Source organism: Ranitomeya variabilis, chromosome 1 (genome assembly GCF_051348905.1).
Source record: "Ranitomeya variabilis isolate aRanVar5 chromosome 1, aRanVar5.hap1, whole genome shotgun sequence".
In the NCBI taxonomy this organism is placed as follows: domain Eukaryota; kingdom Metazoa; phylum Chordata; class Amphibia; order Anura; family Dendrobatidae; genus Ranitomeya; species Ranitomeya variabilis.
In genome coordinates, this window is record NC_135232.1 from 605,672,359 (window position 1) to 605,688,454 (window position 16,096).

The 16,096-nt window shown below is 44.3% G+C and overlaps 1 protein-coding gene across 2 annotated transcripts in view; it reads right to left on the reverse strand.

Moving 5' to 3' along the window:
* LOC143770331 (uncharacterized) overlaps nt 1-16,096 on the reverse strand; it is a 600,942-nt gene that overhangs the window by 11,272 nt on the left and 573,574 nt on the right. For both annotated transcript variants that reach the window (XM_077259855.1, XM_077259863.1), the window contains 2 exons: nt 14,055-14,225; nt 3,454-3,624 (listed from right to left, as the gene is read on the reverse strand). In XM_077259855.1, coding sequence (XP_077115970.1) covers nt 3,454-3,624; nt 14,055-14,225 — 342 coding nt within the window. The remainder of the gene's footprint in view (nt 1-3,453; nt 3,625-14,054; nt 14,226-16,096) is intronic.

Below are 16,096 nucleotides of genomic sequence, written 5' to 3' on the forward strand. Positions count from 1 at the left end.
AGGTGTCCGCAACTATTCCGGACAGGGTGGATATTCCGAGCCGGTATTGGAAATGGAGGGATGATAAACTCTCTCCGGTTGCCAGAAATCTGGAAGAAAATAATAAAAAAAATAAATTACAATTTATTCTATTTATGGTGTTGTTATGCTAAAGACAGAAAGGAAAATACCAAAAAAATACATGTCAGAACACCCAAACTTTGCACTGCCATTGGTTTAGATTTGTTACGTACCTTAATGTAACCAGCAGACGTTCCTCTGGTGGAATCGCTCTACGGAGCTGGGTGTCCTGTCTCCGTATGGTTCCTTGGACACGAGCAAGCAAATCCTGGAACGAGTCTTGCGACATCCTTATATATTCAGGGAATTTGTCCGGGTTGGCATTAAGCTCGCCATACAGCGTGTGATATGCTCCACGGCTCTCACGTAGTTCAATAATGGGGTGTCTCCTAAAACGCCTACGACGTCTCCTCCATCTTTTTCGATTTCTGGCTTGCTCCCAAGCAAATGCACAGGCAAGAAACAGCTTGATGCTTAAATCCAGGTTGAAATAATAGCTCTCCATGCGAAGATCCATTATGACACAGGATACAGGAGAAAAATCTGAAGATTTCAGCTGTTCAAGGGTCTATATAAAGATATCCCATAATACACGCCCTCTGTAGTCACATTGGCGGTGTCTGGTTATCTAGATTTTTCTCCTGTAAAATTTGTCACCATGCGCACAAAAAAAGGCAAACGCAGGAAAAAACGCATTGAGAAGCGTGCAAATGCGGTGTTTTTTAACCGCATGCGTTCCCGCATGCGTCTAAAAAGACGCAGCGTTTGGACGTGTTTATATGCGTTTTTTCCTGTACTTGCGGACGTGTTTATATGCGTTTTTTCCTCTACTTGCGAATGCGGATTAAACGCTGCGGATTCTAACGCAAATGTGAAACTAGCCTAAGCGCAACAGATACCTTTATTAATATATAACTTTATTTCACATGGTTAAAAAAAAAGTTGTGCAGACAATTAAAATACATTGCCCATTCTGACGTATATTTCTGGCCAAAGCCCTTAGTCATAGAGAAGGGGTTTTGGCATGAATTGCAGGCTGCAGCATAAAGCACATACATTTCACCCCATCCTGTCCTACACGATCCATTCAGCACAATCTCTCCCTAAGTGCTGCAAACAGCAGTATTAATATTAATCAGAGTTTGCCCTAAGAAGGGCTGTTGTTGTACTTGAAAGAAATGTAAAAGTGGTTGAATCCTTGGCTAAAAGCAGCTACAATTCTGTTCCTCTCTCACCTGCACCTCTCCCTGCTCTGCTTGTTTCCAGGGTACAGCGTGACGAGCATAGCGTCATGGGTCTTATATAGACCTGATGACGCCTTGCGGCCAGCCAATCACAGTAATGATACAACCAAGATGGCTACGACATTACGGTGACTGTCAGGCAATCCCCACATGTTTACTGGCTGCCTACAAAGTGTCAAACATGCAGAGCAGGGACTCAAACTCAAGCTTGAGCATTCAAAAAACACTCGCCGAGCAACGAGCATCCTGAGCACACTGATGCTAGTGCGAGCAACGAGTAATGATGAGTACGCTACATTTTACAGCCATTTTAAATCACTGAAGTTCGGATCCCCATTGACTTCTATTGGGTTTGGGGTAAAGTTCGGAAACCGAACTTTGAACTACAGTTCCGGCAAACTCAACGAACCAGAACATCCACAGGTCTGCTCATCCTTAAAGATAACCTAATATTATCAAGTTCTGTGTAGTTCCTGTCGGTTTACAATTCTCACTATACCCCTGGATAAGGTCCTTGAGGGGTGTAGTTTCCAAAATGGGGTCACTTGTGGGGAATTTCAGAGGCACTTCAAATGCAACATGATGCTCTCCATCTCTTTCTGCCAAACTTGTATTCCAAAACTCAAATATTGCTCCTTCCATTCCAATCACTGCCCGTTGGTCCAAACAGAACTTTTTGTCTACATGTGGGGTATCACAGCGCTTGTAAGAAAGTGGGTAATAAACTACTGGGTCCACTTTTTGGTGTTACCTCTTGCAAAAGTGAAAAATTTGGGGCTAAATCAAAATTTTAGAGGTAAAACTTAACATTTTTTTCCATTCCACTTTGCATTAATTCCTGAGTAGAACCTGAAAAGTTTAAAAAAATATCCGCCAACAGTTTTGAAGTATGTGAGGGGTGCGGTTTTTAAAATGGCATTACTTTTGTAATTTTTTTTCCAATATATAGGCCCCTCAAAGTCCATTTAAATCTGAAAAATTCTCTTTTATGAAACAGGTTTTGTAAATTTGTTGAAAAAATTGCTAAACATTTAACCCCTCTAACATCCTAACAAAAAAAGTTATATTTAAAGACTGATGAAGATGTGAAGTAGATATATGGGAAATGTTATATATTAAAGAGACGGTCCACTACATTATATAATGCCCGCATCGATTTAGAACTTTTCACTCAATATGTTTGTAAATAACTTCTTCTGCCATATTTGCATGTGAGTAGCACTATCGTTGCTTGCTCAATTCGCATCAGGCGACCCTGGCTGCAGCCGCGTCTGACATCCGCAGATATCATGTTAACGTTCTGATTTCCTGGATTCACCCAGGCGTGACCCATTGCATGCAACCCCCTTGATTGACAGGGCTGTGGGCAGCGTTTCACCGCACATCACAGCCCAGTATCCAGCATGCACTTTCATTCTTTCCTCTAGTTTCATTGGCTGCAAGCCTGCTCTGGATACTGCAGGGGTCACGTGATGCAGACTGAGAAACCAGCGCTAGCGCTGCTCACATGGCAGCAGAAGGAACTTTAAAAATACTTTGTTAAAAGATGTAAATCGATGGGGTATTATACAGTGTAGTGGACCACCTGTTTAATTATTTTGTGTGTTATAACTGATTTAAGAGCATAAAAATGTAAATTTAAAAATTGCGACATTTTCTAATTTTTTATAAAATTTTTGATATTTTCATAAATCATATTGACCAAAAATTTTCACTAATATGAAGTACAATATGTCATGGAAAAAAATCTAGAGGAGCAAGGATTTTGTTGGGTCCTCAGGCCTCTACATAAAGCTGAAAGTATCAGGCAACTCTTTAGGGCTCTGTAGTTGCACATGCAGGTGGCTATTATCAAAGCAATAGATAAGGAAAAAAGAAAGGTAGCTTGGGGTAATACCCCGGCAAACAGTGTTGCTACCCTAGAGCTACATATATAGTGTGCAGCAGGATACACCTGTGATCTTTAAGCTGTTAGGTAAGCTACAGTTCTCAGATAAATAAAAACAATGGAAAAGTAAGGGTAAAACATGTGTTATGTGTGGAAAATAGGTGAGAAGTGCCTTCCGAGATCAATTTTCTCCATGATGACCAATTTGATGCATAACATCTGTCCTCTTATAACCACAAATCTCCAACCAGTTACACTCACCGCAAGTCTTCTATCCTGCAGTCTGGACTGGACAGAGCCCCCATCAAGTCACTGAAGTGATAACCAAACAGTTGGTTATTGGATAGGACAAGTTTTTTCAGACACCGGTTATTCCATATTGCAGTTGCCAGATGTTTGCAGGAAGCGTCTGTTAGATAATTACCAGCCAAACTAAAAAAAGAAGATGAGATGTGGGTGACGCAGCGGGTGCATACTCTGTGTCCTGACAGAACCCGTCCTTTTACCTGTTTAGGGCAAAGTGATGCCAGCCAATTGAAAATGCCTAATAATTGTCCCTAATCCAGACAAGTTTGCATAAAGAAATATATTTTTCAATTTCTGTGAAGCCATGTATTTTTAATAATTAATTGTCTTTATTTGCTAAAGAAGCCTTTTATAGGGCTGTTAGGTTGCAACCAAAATAACCTGGATGGAGTGTACAGTATGTGTCACCGAGGTGGCTAGCCTCAGTGGTATGAAACCTGGAAAGCAGATTCTTTGACATATAGTGCTGAGACTTTTTTTTTTAATGGCTCCGTGTTTTAAGGGCATTTGAAAAAGCTGGGTGGGATAAATAAAAATTCTAGAGTGCTAATTATGGCAGATTTTACTTACCCAGACATTCAGTGGTACATAAAATCTGCAGGTTGTGCTAAAAGCTGTAAGTTTTTGCTCACAATTAAAGACAACATCTGCTCTCAGTTGATTAACCAGAGGAGATATTTTTTGGGGATCTGGTCCTGTCAAACTGCCATACCCAATATCAGATCGACAGACCCATAAGCACTTGACTGCAGTGACCGAAATATTATAAGTTTCTGTGCAATATTCAACAAAACATTTCAAAGGGGGAAATACACATAATAATAATAATAATAATAATAAATAATAAATCTTTATTTATATAGTGCCAACATGTTGCGCAGTGTTTTACAATTCAACACTTAATATATAAGTCATAAATAACAACGTTAAAGATGATACAATAATACAAAGACCTGAAACTTTAGAAAAGTTGACTATGGGAAGAGTGCAGACTTGTAGACTGGATCACATCCTGGTTGGAGTCGACACAAATTGATTCATATGTTGCATTCCATTGGCCACAAAAGTACGGTAGTCTGTAGCTGCTGAACAGGAGTGCGAATACTGCCTCTCAACTATAGGCATCAGGATAGCCATCCTGGTGCAATATCATTGCGGCGTGACAAACATATACTGTTGCGTCAGGCTGGTTAATCTAAAGAGGAACCTCGAATACCAGCAGGTAAGAGGCAATACTAAATTAAATCACTAAACGTACTGCTGCGACTGAACAAATTAAATATTGACAAAGCCACAGGCCAGAAGGCATTCATCCATGGGTACTGAGGGAGTTGAGCTCAGTAATTGACAGACCACTGTACTTCATCTTGTAAAATGATCAATGCCACAAGATTGTAAAATGTATAATGTGGTATCAGTATTCGAGAAAGCTAAAGGCCCCGTCTCACTAAGCGATTTACCAACGATCACGACCAGCGATACGACCTGGCCGTGATCGTTGGTAAGTCGCTGTGTGGTCGCTGGGGAGCTGTCACACAGACAGCTCTCTCCAGCGACCAACGATCAGGGGAACGACTTCGGCATCGTTGAAACTGTCTTCAACGATGCCGAAGTCCCCCTGCAGCACCCGGGTAACCAGGGTAAACATCGGGTTACTAAGCGCAGGGCCGCGCTTAGTAACCCGATGTTTACCCTGGTTACCAAAAAAAACAAACAGTACATACTCGCCTTTCGGTGTCCAGGTCCCTCGCCGTCTGCTTCCTGCTCTGACTGAGCCGCCGTACAGTGAGAGCAGAGCGCAGCGGTGACGTCACTGCTGTGCTCTCACTTCTCACTGTACGGCCGGCAGTCAGTCAGAGCAGGAAGCAGACGGCAAGGGACCTGACGGACATCAGAAGGCGAGTATGTACTGTTTTTTTTTTTTTACATTTACGCTGGTAACCAGGGTAAACATCGGGTTACTAAGCGCGGCCCTGCGCTTAGTAACCCGATGTTTACCCTGGTTACCAGTGAAGACATCGCTGGATCGGTGTCACACACACCGATTCAGCGATGTCAGCGGGGCCTCAACGACCAAAAAAAGGTCCAGGCCATTCCGACACGACCAGCGATCTCACAGCAGGGGCCTGATCGCTGGTACGTGTCACACATAGCGAGATCGCTATGGAGGTCGCTGTTGCGTCACAAAACTTGTGACTCAGCAGCGATCTCGCTAGCGATCTCGCTATGTGAGACGGGGCCTTTAGAATGTGGATCTAATCAACTATCATCCGATAAGTTTGACATTAGTGGTTTGAAAATTAAAGGCATTAAAAGTCCCAAGCTTCAAAAATATACAGAAAAATAATATATTAACTGACAACTGGTATGGATTCATGAATGACAAGTATTATCTAACCACAATGATGAGTTTCTGTAAGGTGGTAAGTGCAAATCTGAATGTTGGTCCTGCAGCTGATGTGTTATATCTTGACTTGCACAGGTATTGTATGGAGGAAAGGAGATTCTGACATCCAAATAGGAAAGGGTTCTTTACAGTTACAGTTGTCAGGCTGTGGAATAGTGAAGAGATGGCACTCACAGTTGCAACACTCTATGACCTTTGCAATGCTAAGAATAAGTTCTGGAAGCTCAATAAGTGAGCGAGTGGTAAAAAGAAATTTATTGTGGACGAACTAAAAAAATGACAAACGCATTTCAACCACCCTCTGTAGTCTTCAATCCGGCTTCATCTGTTATGACCCCAATGGCGAGGGTCTCAGAGGAACGTGGAAGTCTGCAGAATACAAAAATCCAGCTCATAGGGCAGTGGTAACTGGGTTGACCATATATCTACTCCTAACGCCAACACTAGAAGTAGCCGGGGATCATTCCTACGTTGATTCTAGATGACACGCGCCAGCCGGAGAATCTAGCTACCCCTAGTAGAGGAAAACAAAGACCTTTCTTGCCTCCAGAGAAGGGGACCCCAAAGCTGGATAGAAGCCCCCCACAAATAATGACGGTGAGGTAAGAGGAAATGACAAACACAGAAATGAACCAGGTTTAGCACAGAGAGGCCCGCTTACTGATAGCAGAATAAAGAAAGGTAACTTATATGGTCAACAAAAACCCTATCAAAATCCACACTGGAAATTCAAGAACCCCCGAACCGTCTAACGGTCCGGGGGGAGAACACCAGCCCCCCTAGAGCTTCCAGCAAAGGTCAGGATATAGATTTGGAACAAGCTGGACAAAAATACAAAACCAAAACAAATAGCAAAAAGCAAAAGGCAGACTTAGCTGATATAACTGGAACCAGGATCAGTAGACAAGAGCACAGCAGACTAGCTCTGATAACTACGTTGCCAGGCATTGAACTGAAGGTCCAGGGAGCTTATATAGCAACACCCCTAACTAACGACCCAGGTGCGGATAAAAGGAATGACAGAAAAACCAGAGTCAAAAAACTAGTAACCACTAGAGGGAGCAAAAAGCAAATTCACAACAGTACCCCCCCCTTAGTGAGGGGTCACCGAACCCTCACCACGACCACCAGGGCGATCAGGATGAGCGGCATGAAAGGCACGAACTAAATCGGCCGCATGAACATCAGAGGCGACCACCCAGGAATTATCCTCCTGACCATAGCCCTTCCACTTGACCAGGTACTGAAGCCTCCGCCTGGAGAGGCGAGAATCCAAGATCTTCTCCACCACGTACTCCAACTCACCCTCAACCAACACCGGAGCAGGAGGCTCAGCAGAAGGAACCACAGGCACAACGTACCGCCGCAACAAGGACCTATGAAATACATTGTGAATAGCAAACGACACAGGAAGATCCAGACGAAAAGATACAGGATTAAGGATTTCCAATATCTTGTAAGGCCCAATAAAACGAGGTTTAAATTTGGGAGAGGAGACCTTCATAGGAACAAAGCGGGAAGAAAGCCATACCAAATCCCCAACGCGTAGTCGGGGACCCACACCGCGACGGCGGTTGGCAAAGCGCTGAGCCTTCTCCTGTGACAACTTCAAGTTGTCCACCACATGATTCCAGATCTGCTGCAACCTATCCACCACAGAATCCACCCCAGGACAGTCAGAAGGCTCCACATGACCCGAAGAAAAGCGAGGATGGAAACCAGAGTTGCAGAAAAAAGGCGAAACCAAGGTGGCGGAACTAGCCCGATTATTAAGGGCAAACTCAGCCAACGGCAAGAATGTCACCCAATCGTCCTGATCAGCAGAGACAAAACACCTCAAATAAGCCTCCAAAGTCTGATTGGTTCGCTCCGTCTGTCCATTAGTCTGAGGATGGAAAGCAGACGAAAACGACAAATCAATGCCCATCCTACTACAAAAGGATCGCCAGAACCTGGAAACGAACTGGGATCCTCTGTCTGACACAATATTCTCAGGGATGCCGTGCAAACGAACCACGTTCTGGAAAAACACAGGAACCAGATCGGAAGAGGAAGGCAGCTTAGGCAAAGGAACCAAATGGACCATCTTGGAGAAGCGATCACATATCACCCAGATAACGGACATGCCCTGAGATAGCGGAAGATCAGAAATGAAATCCATGGAGATATGTGTCCAAGGTCTCTTCGGGACAGGCAAGGGCAAGAGCAAACCGCTGGCACGAGAACAGCAAGGCTTAGCTCGAGCACAAGTCCCACAGGACTGCACAAATGACCGCACATCCCTTGACAAGGAAGGCCACCAAAAGGACCTGGCCACCAGATCTCTGGTGCCAAAAATTCCCGGGTGACCTGCCAACACCGAGGAATGAACCTCGGAAATGACTCTGCTGGTCCACTTATCCGGGACAAACAGTCTGTCAGGTGGACAAGACTCAGGCCTATCAGCCTGAAATCTCTGCAACACACGTCGCAGATCCGGAGAAATAGCTGACAAGATAACTCCATCTTTAAGAATACCAACAGGATCAGTGACTCCAGGAGCATCAGGCACAAAGCTCCTAGAAAGAGCATCGGCCTTCACATTCTTTGAACCTGGTAAATACGAGACAACAAAATCAAAGCGGGAGAAAAACAATGACCAGCGGGCCTGTCTCGGATTAAGGCGTTTAGCAGACTCGAGATACATCAGATTTTTGTGATCAGTCAAGACCACCACACGATGCTTAGCACCCTCGAGCCAATGACGCCACTCCTCAAATGCCCATTTCATGGCCAACAACTCCCGATTGCCCACATCATAATTTCGCTCGGCAGGCGAAAACTTCCTAGAGAAAAAGGCACAAGGTTTCATAACAGAGCAACCAGGGCCTCTCTGCGACAAAACGGCCCCTGCCCCAATCTCCGAAGCATCCACCTCAACCTGAAAGGGAAGTGAGACGTCAGGCTGGCACAAAACAGGCGCCGAAGTAAACCGGCGTTTCAACTCCTGGAAAGCCTCCACGGCAGCAGGAGCCCAGTTAGCTACATCGGAGCCCTTCTTGGTCATATCCGTCAAAGGTTTCACAATGCTAGAAAAATTAGCGATAAAACGACGGTAGAAGTTAGCGAAGCCCAAGAACTTCTGAAGACTCTTAACTGACGAGGGCTGAGTCCAATCAAGAATAGCTCGGACCTTGACTGGGTCCATCTCCACAGCAGAAGGGGAAAAAATGAACCCCAAAAAGGGAACCTTCTGTACACCAAAGAGACACTTTGAGCCCTTGACAAACAAAGAATTTTCACGCAAAATTTTAAAGACCAACCTGACCTGCTCCACATGCGAATCCCAATTATCAGAAAAAACCAAAATATCATCCAGATAAACAATCAAAAATTTATCCAGATACTTCCGGAAAATGTCATGCATAAAGGACTGAAAAACTGAAGGCGCATTGGAGAGCCCAAAAGGCATCACTAAGTACTCAAAATGACCTTCGGGCGTATTGAATGCGGTTTTCCATTCATCACCTTGCTTAATGCGCACAAGGTTGTACGCACCACGAAGGTCTATCTTGGTGAACCACTTGGCACCCTTAATCCGGGCAAACAAGTCAGACAACAGCGGTAAAGGATACTGAAATTTGACAGTGATCTTATTCAAAAGCCGATAATCAATACAAGGTCTCAAAGATCCGTCCTTTTTTGCCACAAAAAAGAATCCCGCACCAAGAGGGGAAGAAGACGGACGAATATGTCCTTTCTCCAGAGACTCCTTGATATATGAACGCATAGCGGTATGTTCAGGTACCGACAGATTAAACAGTCTTCCCTTAGGAAATTTACTGCCCGGGATCAAATCTATAGCACAGTCACAGTCCCTATGAGGAGGCAGTGCACTGGACTCAGACTCACTGAAGACATCCTGATAATCAGACAAATACTCCGGAACTTCCGAAGGCGTAGAAGAAGCAATAGACACAGGCAGGGAATCCTCATGAATACCACGACAGCCCCAACTTGAGACTGACATAGCCTTCCAGTCCAGGACTGGATTATGGGTCTGTAACCATGGCAGCCCTAAAACAACCAAATCATGCATTTTATGTAAAACCAGGAAACGTATCACCTCGCGGTGTTCAGGAGTCATGCACATGGTAACCTGTGTCCAATACTGCAGTTTATTTGCTGCCAATGGTGTAGCATCAATACCCCTAAGAGGAATAGGATTTTCTAATGGTTCAAGAGTAAAACCACAGCGCTTAGCAAATGAGAGATCCATGAGACTCAGGGCAGCACCTGAATCTACAAACGCCATGACAGGATAAGATGACAGTGAGCAAATCAAAGTTACAGACAGAATAAATTTAGGTTGCAAATTACCAACGGTGACAGGACTAACAACCTTAGCTATACGTTTAGAGCATGCTGAGATAACATGTGTAGAATCACCACAGTAGTAGCACAAGCCATTCTGGCGTCTATGAATTTTCCGCTCATTTCTAGTCAGGATTCTATCACATTGCATTAAATCAGGTGTCTGTTCAGACAACACCATGAGGGAATTTGCGGTTTTTCTATCACATTGCACCGAATTAGGTGTCTGTTCAGACAACACCATGAGGGAATTTGCGGTTTTGCGCTCCCGCAACCGCCGGTCAATTTGAATAGCCAGTGCCATAGTATCATTCAGACCTGTGGGAATGGGAAAACCCACCATAACATTCTTAATGGCTTCAGAAAGGCCATTTCTAAAATTAGCGGCCAGTGCACACTCGTTCCAATGTGTCAGCACGGACCATTTCCGAAATTTTTGGCAATACACTTCAGCCTCGTCCTGCCCCTGAGACATAGCCAGCAAGGCCTTTTCTGCCTGAATCTCAAGATTGGGTTCCTCATAAAGTAAACCGAGCGCCAGAAAAAACGCATCAAGATCAGCCAATGCCGGATCTCCTGGCGCCAGCGAAAAAGCCCAATCCTGAGGGTCGCCCCGTAAGAACGAAATAACAATTTTTACTTGCTGAGCAGAATCTCCAGATGAACAGGGTCTCAGGGACAAAAACAATTTACAATTATTCACGAAATTCCTAAACTTAAACCTGTCTCCGGAAAACAGTTCAGGAATCGGGATTTTAGGTTCTGACCTAGGATTTCTGATAACATAGTCTTGTATGCCCTGCACACGAGTAGCCAGCTGGTCCACACTTGTAATCAAGGTCTGGACATTCATGTCTGCAGCAAGCATAGCCACTCTGAGGTAAAGGGGAAAAAGAAAAAAAAAAAAAAAAAAACTCAGAATCTTCTTTCTTATAATCCCTCTTCTGCAATGCATTAAACATTTAATACTGGCCTGGCAAACTGTTATGACCCCAATGGCGAGGGTCTCAGAGGAACGTGGAAGTCTGCAGAATACAAAAATCCAGCTCATAGGGCAGTGGTAACTGGGTTGACCATATATCTACTCCTAACGCCAACACTAGAAGTAGCCGGGGATCATTCCTACGTTGATTCTAGATGACACGCGCCAGCCGGAGAATCTAGCTACCCCTAGTAGAGGAAAACAAAGACCTTTCTTGCCTCCAGAGAAGGGGACCCCAAAGCTGGATAGAAGCCCCCCACAAATAATGACGGTGAGGTAAGAGGAAATGACAAACACAGAAATGAACCAGGTTTAGCACAGAGAGGCCCGCTTACTGATAGCAGAATAAAGAAAGGTAACTTATATGGTCAACAAAAACCCTATCAAAATCCACACTGGAAATTCAAGAACCCCCGAACCGTCTAACGGTCCGGGGGGAGAACACCAGCCCCCCTAGAGCTTCCAGCAAAGGTCAGGATATAGATTTGGAACAAGCTGGACAAAAATACAAAACCAAAACAAATAGCAAAAAGCAAAAGGCAGACTTAGCTGATATAACTGGAACCAGGATCAGTAGACAAGAGCACAGCAGACTAGCTCTGATAACTACGTTGCCAGGCATTGAACTGAAGGTCCAGGGAGCTTATATAGCAACACCCCTAACTAACGACCCAGGTGCGGATAAAAGGAATGACAGAAAAACCAGAGTCAAAAAACTAGTAACCACTAGAGGGAGCAAAAAGCAAATTCACAACATTCATCATATAGATTATACTTGTCTTATTTCTATGTGGGAAGTGAACATCTATATATTTAATGACAAACACATTGTCTTAACCATTATTAAACCTGCTCCCTGCCACACTGGAAATGCACAGGGCGTAACCCTCTAATCCTTCAAGACATTTAACCCAGGAAAATGTCACACATGTGAGCTGCTTTGGTGACCGTGGATGCATCCTGGATTGCTCCGCTCGGATGCACTTCAGAAGTGACCTGGGGTCATGCCCATCTAATTTTTGGGGCACTCAACCAAAGCCATGACAGTAGAGTCACCCTGGTGATGGTGGAGGCAGTTTCCAATGCTCGGATACGCCTCTGAAGCATTCCAGGGTTATACCCACTGGGCAGCAAGTGTAGCAGGGAGCAGGTTACAAATGACTTGGGCAAGGTGTTTATCATGAAATATGTAAGTGCACACTTCCTGTGCAGAAATTGTTTAAAGGGAACCTGTCACCACGTTTTTGGAAGATGGGATAAAAATAGCGTTAAATAGGGGCAGAGGTGGGCATTACATTAGTGTGTTTGTTATGCGTTTATTACCCACCTAAGTTGCCGAAATACCTTTGCAAAGTCTCCGTTTTCGCCTGTCAATCAGGCTGGTCTGGTCAAAAGGGCGTTGTCTTCCCCCAGATTTTGCGTAGTTTTCCGTTGGTGGCGTAGTGGTGTGCGCATGCCCAAGGTCCCGAATCCTCTGCCAGGGGATTTAAAAGAGCGCGCTGTTCGTTATTTCATTGGTGATCGGTGGGCGCGGCCATCTTCCTTTGGCCGCGCGTGCGCAGAAGCGGCGCTCTGCTGGCCGCGGCTTCAGGAAAATGGCCGCCGCGATCTCCATCTGCGCACGCGCGGCATCCCGCGGCCATTTTCCTGAAGCCACAGCCAGCAGAGCGCCGCTTCTGCGCACGCGCGGCCAAAGGAAGATGGCCGCGCCCACCGATCACCAATGAAATAACGAACAGCGCGCTCTTTTAAATCCCCTGGCAGAGGATTCGGGACCTTGGGCATGCGCACACCACTACGCCACCAACGGAAAACTACGCAAAATCTGGGGGAAGACAACGCCCTTTTGACCAGACCAGCCTGATTGACAGGCGAAAACGGAGACTTTGCAAAGGTATTTCGGCAACTTAGGTGGGTAATAAACGCATAACAAACACACTAATGTAACGCCCACCTCTGCCCCTATTTAACGCTATTTTTATCCCATCTTCCAAAAACGTGGTGACAGGTTCCCTTTAAGACTTGTAGAATCCATCTGCGGCATAAGCCAAATAAACAGGAGTAGGTGGAGAAACTTTGTTTTTTTCATCGTTGAAAAAAGCTTTTGAAACTGACCAAACTTAGAGAAGAATCTGATGAATGTGATGAAAATCAATGATGAAACTTGGTCCGTTTTTTTTTCTATACACCAAAAAAACTGATGTCTGAATGAGACCTTAAAAAACGAAGCCACATTCAAATTTTTATTTTCTTATCCCACTTAATGAAGTGTAAGTGAATTAAAATACTTACCAATTACTGTCTTCACCAGTTTCCAGTGCTGCTCTGGTCCCACATGACTGCTCCTCTTCTTTACTGGCTCAAGAGGGACTATTGTGTAGCGCGGAGCTAATTTTATCAATGTACAGTAAGTCTATGGAGCCTCAGAATAAAGCTCCATACACTTACACCGAGACGGCGACTTCTGGCTCACAAAAACTCCTGTAGGAGCCCGTTACTCTGTTTTCAGGTCAAGTGGCTGGAAAAGATCCAGAGCGGCACTGGAAACTGGGGAAAATTGCAATCGGTGAGTATTTTAATGCACTTATACATAATTACATGCCATGATTAGAAAAGATCACAAAATAAAAACTTTGATTAAACATCTTTAATCACTGTTATCCCAAACAGGGGGACCTGACACAAATTCCAATTCCAATTCTCTATTTATGAATGTATGCTTTTTTGTGTATCTGAACAATAAAAAACATTTTAAGTCATGCAAATTTTTATTTATTTATTTAAATAGTGGTAGCTGATATTTTTTATACTCACAGTAATTCCTCTAGCCCGCAGTCTGGACTGGACAGAGCCTCCATCAAAACACTGAAGTGAGGACCAGACAGACGGTTATTAGACAGGTCAAGTATCTTCAGGGACCGGTTATTCCATATTCCTGAAGCCAAATGGATGCAGGACGTTTCTGGCAGACCATTACCAGCCAAACTGTAAGAATAAGATGAGAGGTGGATGAAGCGTCCACAGAGTGCTAGTATAAAATCTGTAGATCATGAATGTGGAGAGAAAATGTCATCAGTTAGTAAAATTCATAAATTTCACAACTAGAAGCCACCTCTTGTGTGTGTGGTGGATACCAGGAATGATGGCGTCTGTATGATGTGTCCACTGACACCAGAAATCCAGAATTAGTAAGTAATGTCATCACTTTATGGCATGTCATAAATTAGTGATTATTGCAGCACATGTAATGTACAACAGACATAAAGCTGATGGAGGAACTTGTGTCATCAGTGGCTGACAACTCTCCTTTCCCCCACCATCTATTGTAGCTCTCAATACAGAACACAGCCTGAGGGACTCATTGCAAAAATGATATACAGAGGCTACAGTACAAGCAAAGGAGATACATGGACATTGGACACTGGAGAAGTATTAGCTTGCACCCACCTAATGTCCTGTTTGACTGTGTCATGACCCCAAAGAGGGTCTTGTATTAAGTGGAAGAGCTGTCTGCACATGCAAATGGACCTGAAAAGGTGAACAAAAGAATGGGATGCCCACCGGGAAAACGCCTGATTAGGCAGATGACCACTCTTGACTTTTATGCTACCCTCTACAGTGGAATAAGTTATCTTTGAATGCAACTATATTTTCTGAAACCTTAGTTTTATTCTGAAATATTTCTTTTTCACATCGCTTAGCTGATATCCACTCAACCAAGAGCCTTTTAAAATTGGGCTGATACCAACAATCTCCAATTTGGATGTTCCTTGAACAGAGAAAGATTAGATCAAATGATTTAAAAGCTAACCTGGCTTTGAGGTTGTTGATCTCCAATGACCAAGGCCATCCTACTTACATCAGATTAGACTGCAATTTTACCCCTTCGGATTATCATGTACACATCCAGTATGTAAACGTCTCTTATACTCACACGTCTCCATCCTGCACACGTCTCTTATACTCGCACGTCTCCATCCTGTACACGTCACTTATACCCGTACATCTCCATCCGGTACACCAGAGGTGTCAAACTGCATTCCTCGAGGGCCGCAAACAGGTCATGTTTTCAGGATTTCCTTGTATTGCACAGGTGATAATTTAATCACCTGCACAGAATGATTCCAGCACCTTGTGGAATGCTAAGGAAATCTTGAAAACACTCATGGTTTGAGGCCCTCGAGGAATGCAGTTTGACACCCCTGCTGTACACGTCTCTTATACTCTCACGTCTCCATCCTGTACACGTCACTTATACCCGCACATCTCCATCCTGTACACGTCTCTTATGCTCACACGTCTCCGTCCTGTACACGTCTCTTATACTTGCACGTCTCCGTCCTGTACACGTCTCTTATACTCGCACGACTCCGTCCTGTACATGTCTCTTATACTCGCACGTCTCCATCCTGTACACGTCTCTTATACTCGCACGTCTCCGTCCTGTACACGTCTCTTATACTCGCACATCTCCGTCATGTAAACGTCTCTTATACTCACGTCTCCGTCCTGTACACGTCTCTTATACTCGCACGTCTCCATCCTGTACACGTCTCTTATACTCACACGTCTCCATCCTGTACACGTCTCTTATACTCACACGTCTCCATCCTGTACACGTCTCTTATACTCGCACGTCTCCATCCTGTACACGTCTCTTATACCTGCACGTCTCCATCCTGTACACGTCTCTTATACTCTCACGTCTCCATCCTGTAAACGTTACTTATACCCGCACATCTCCATCCTGTAAACATTTCTTATACTCACATGTCTCCGTCCTGCACACGTCCCTTATACTCGCACGTCTCTATCCTGTACACGTCTCTTATACTCGCATGTCTCCATCCTGTAAA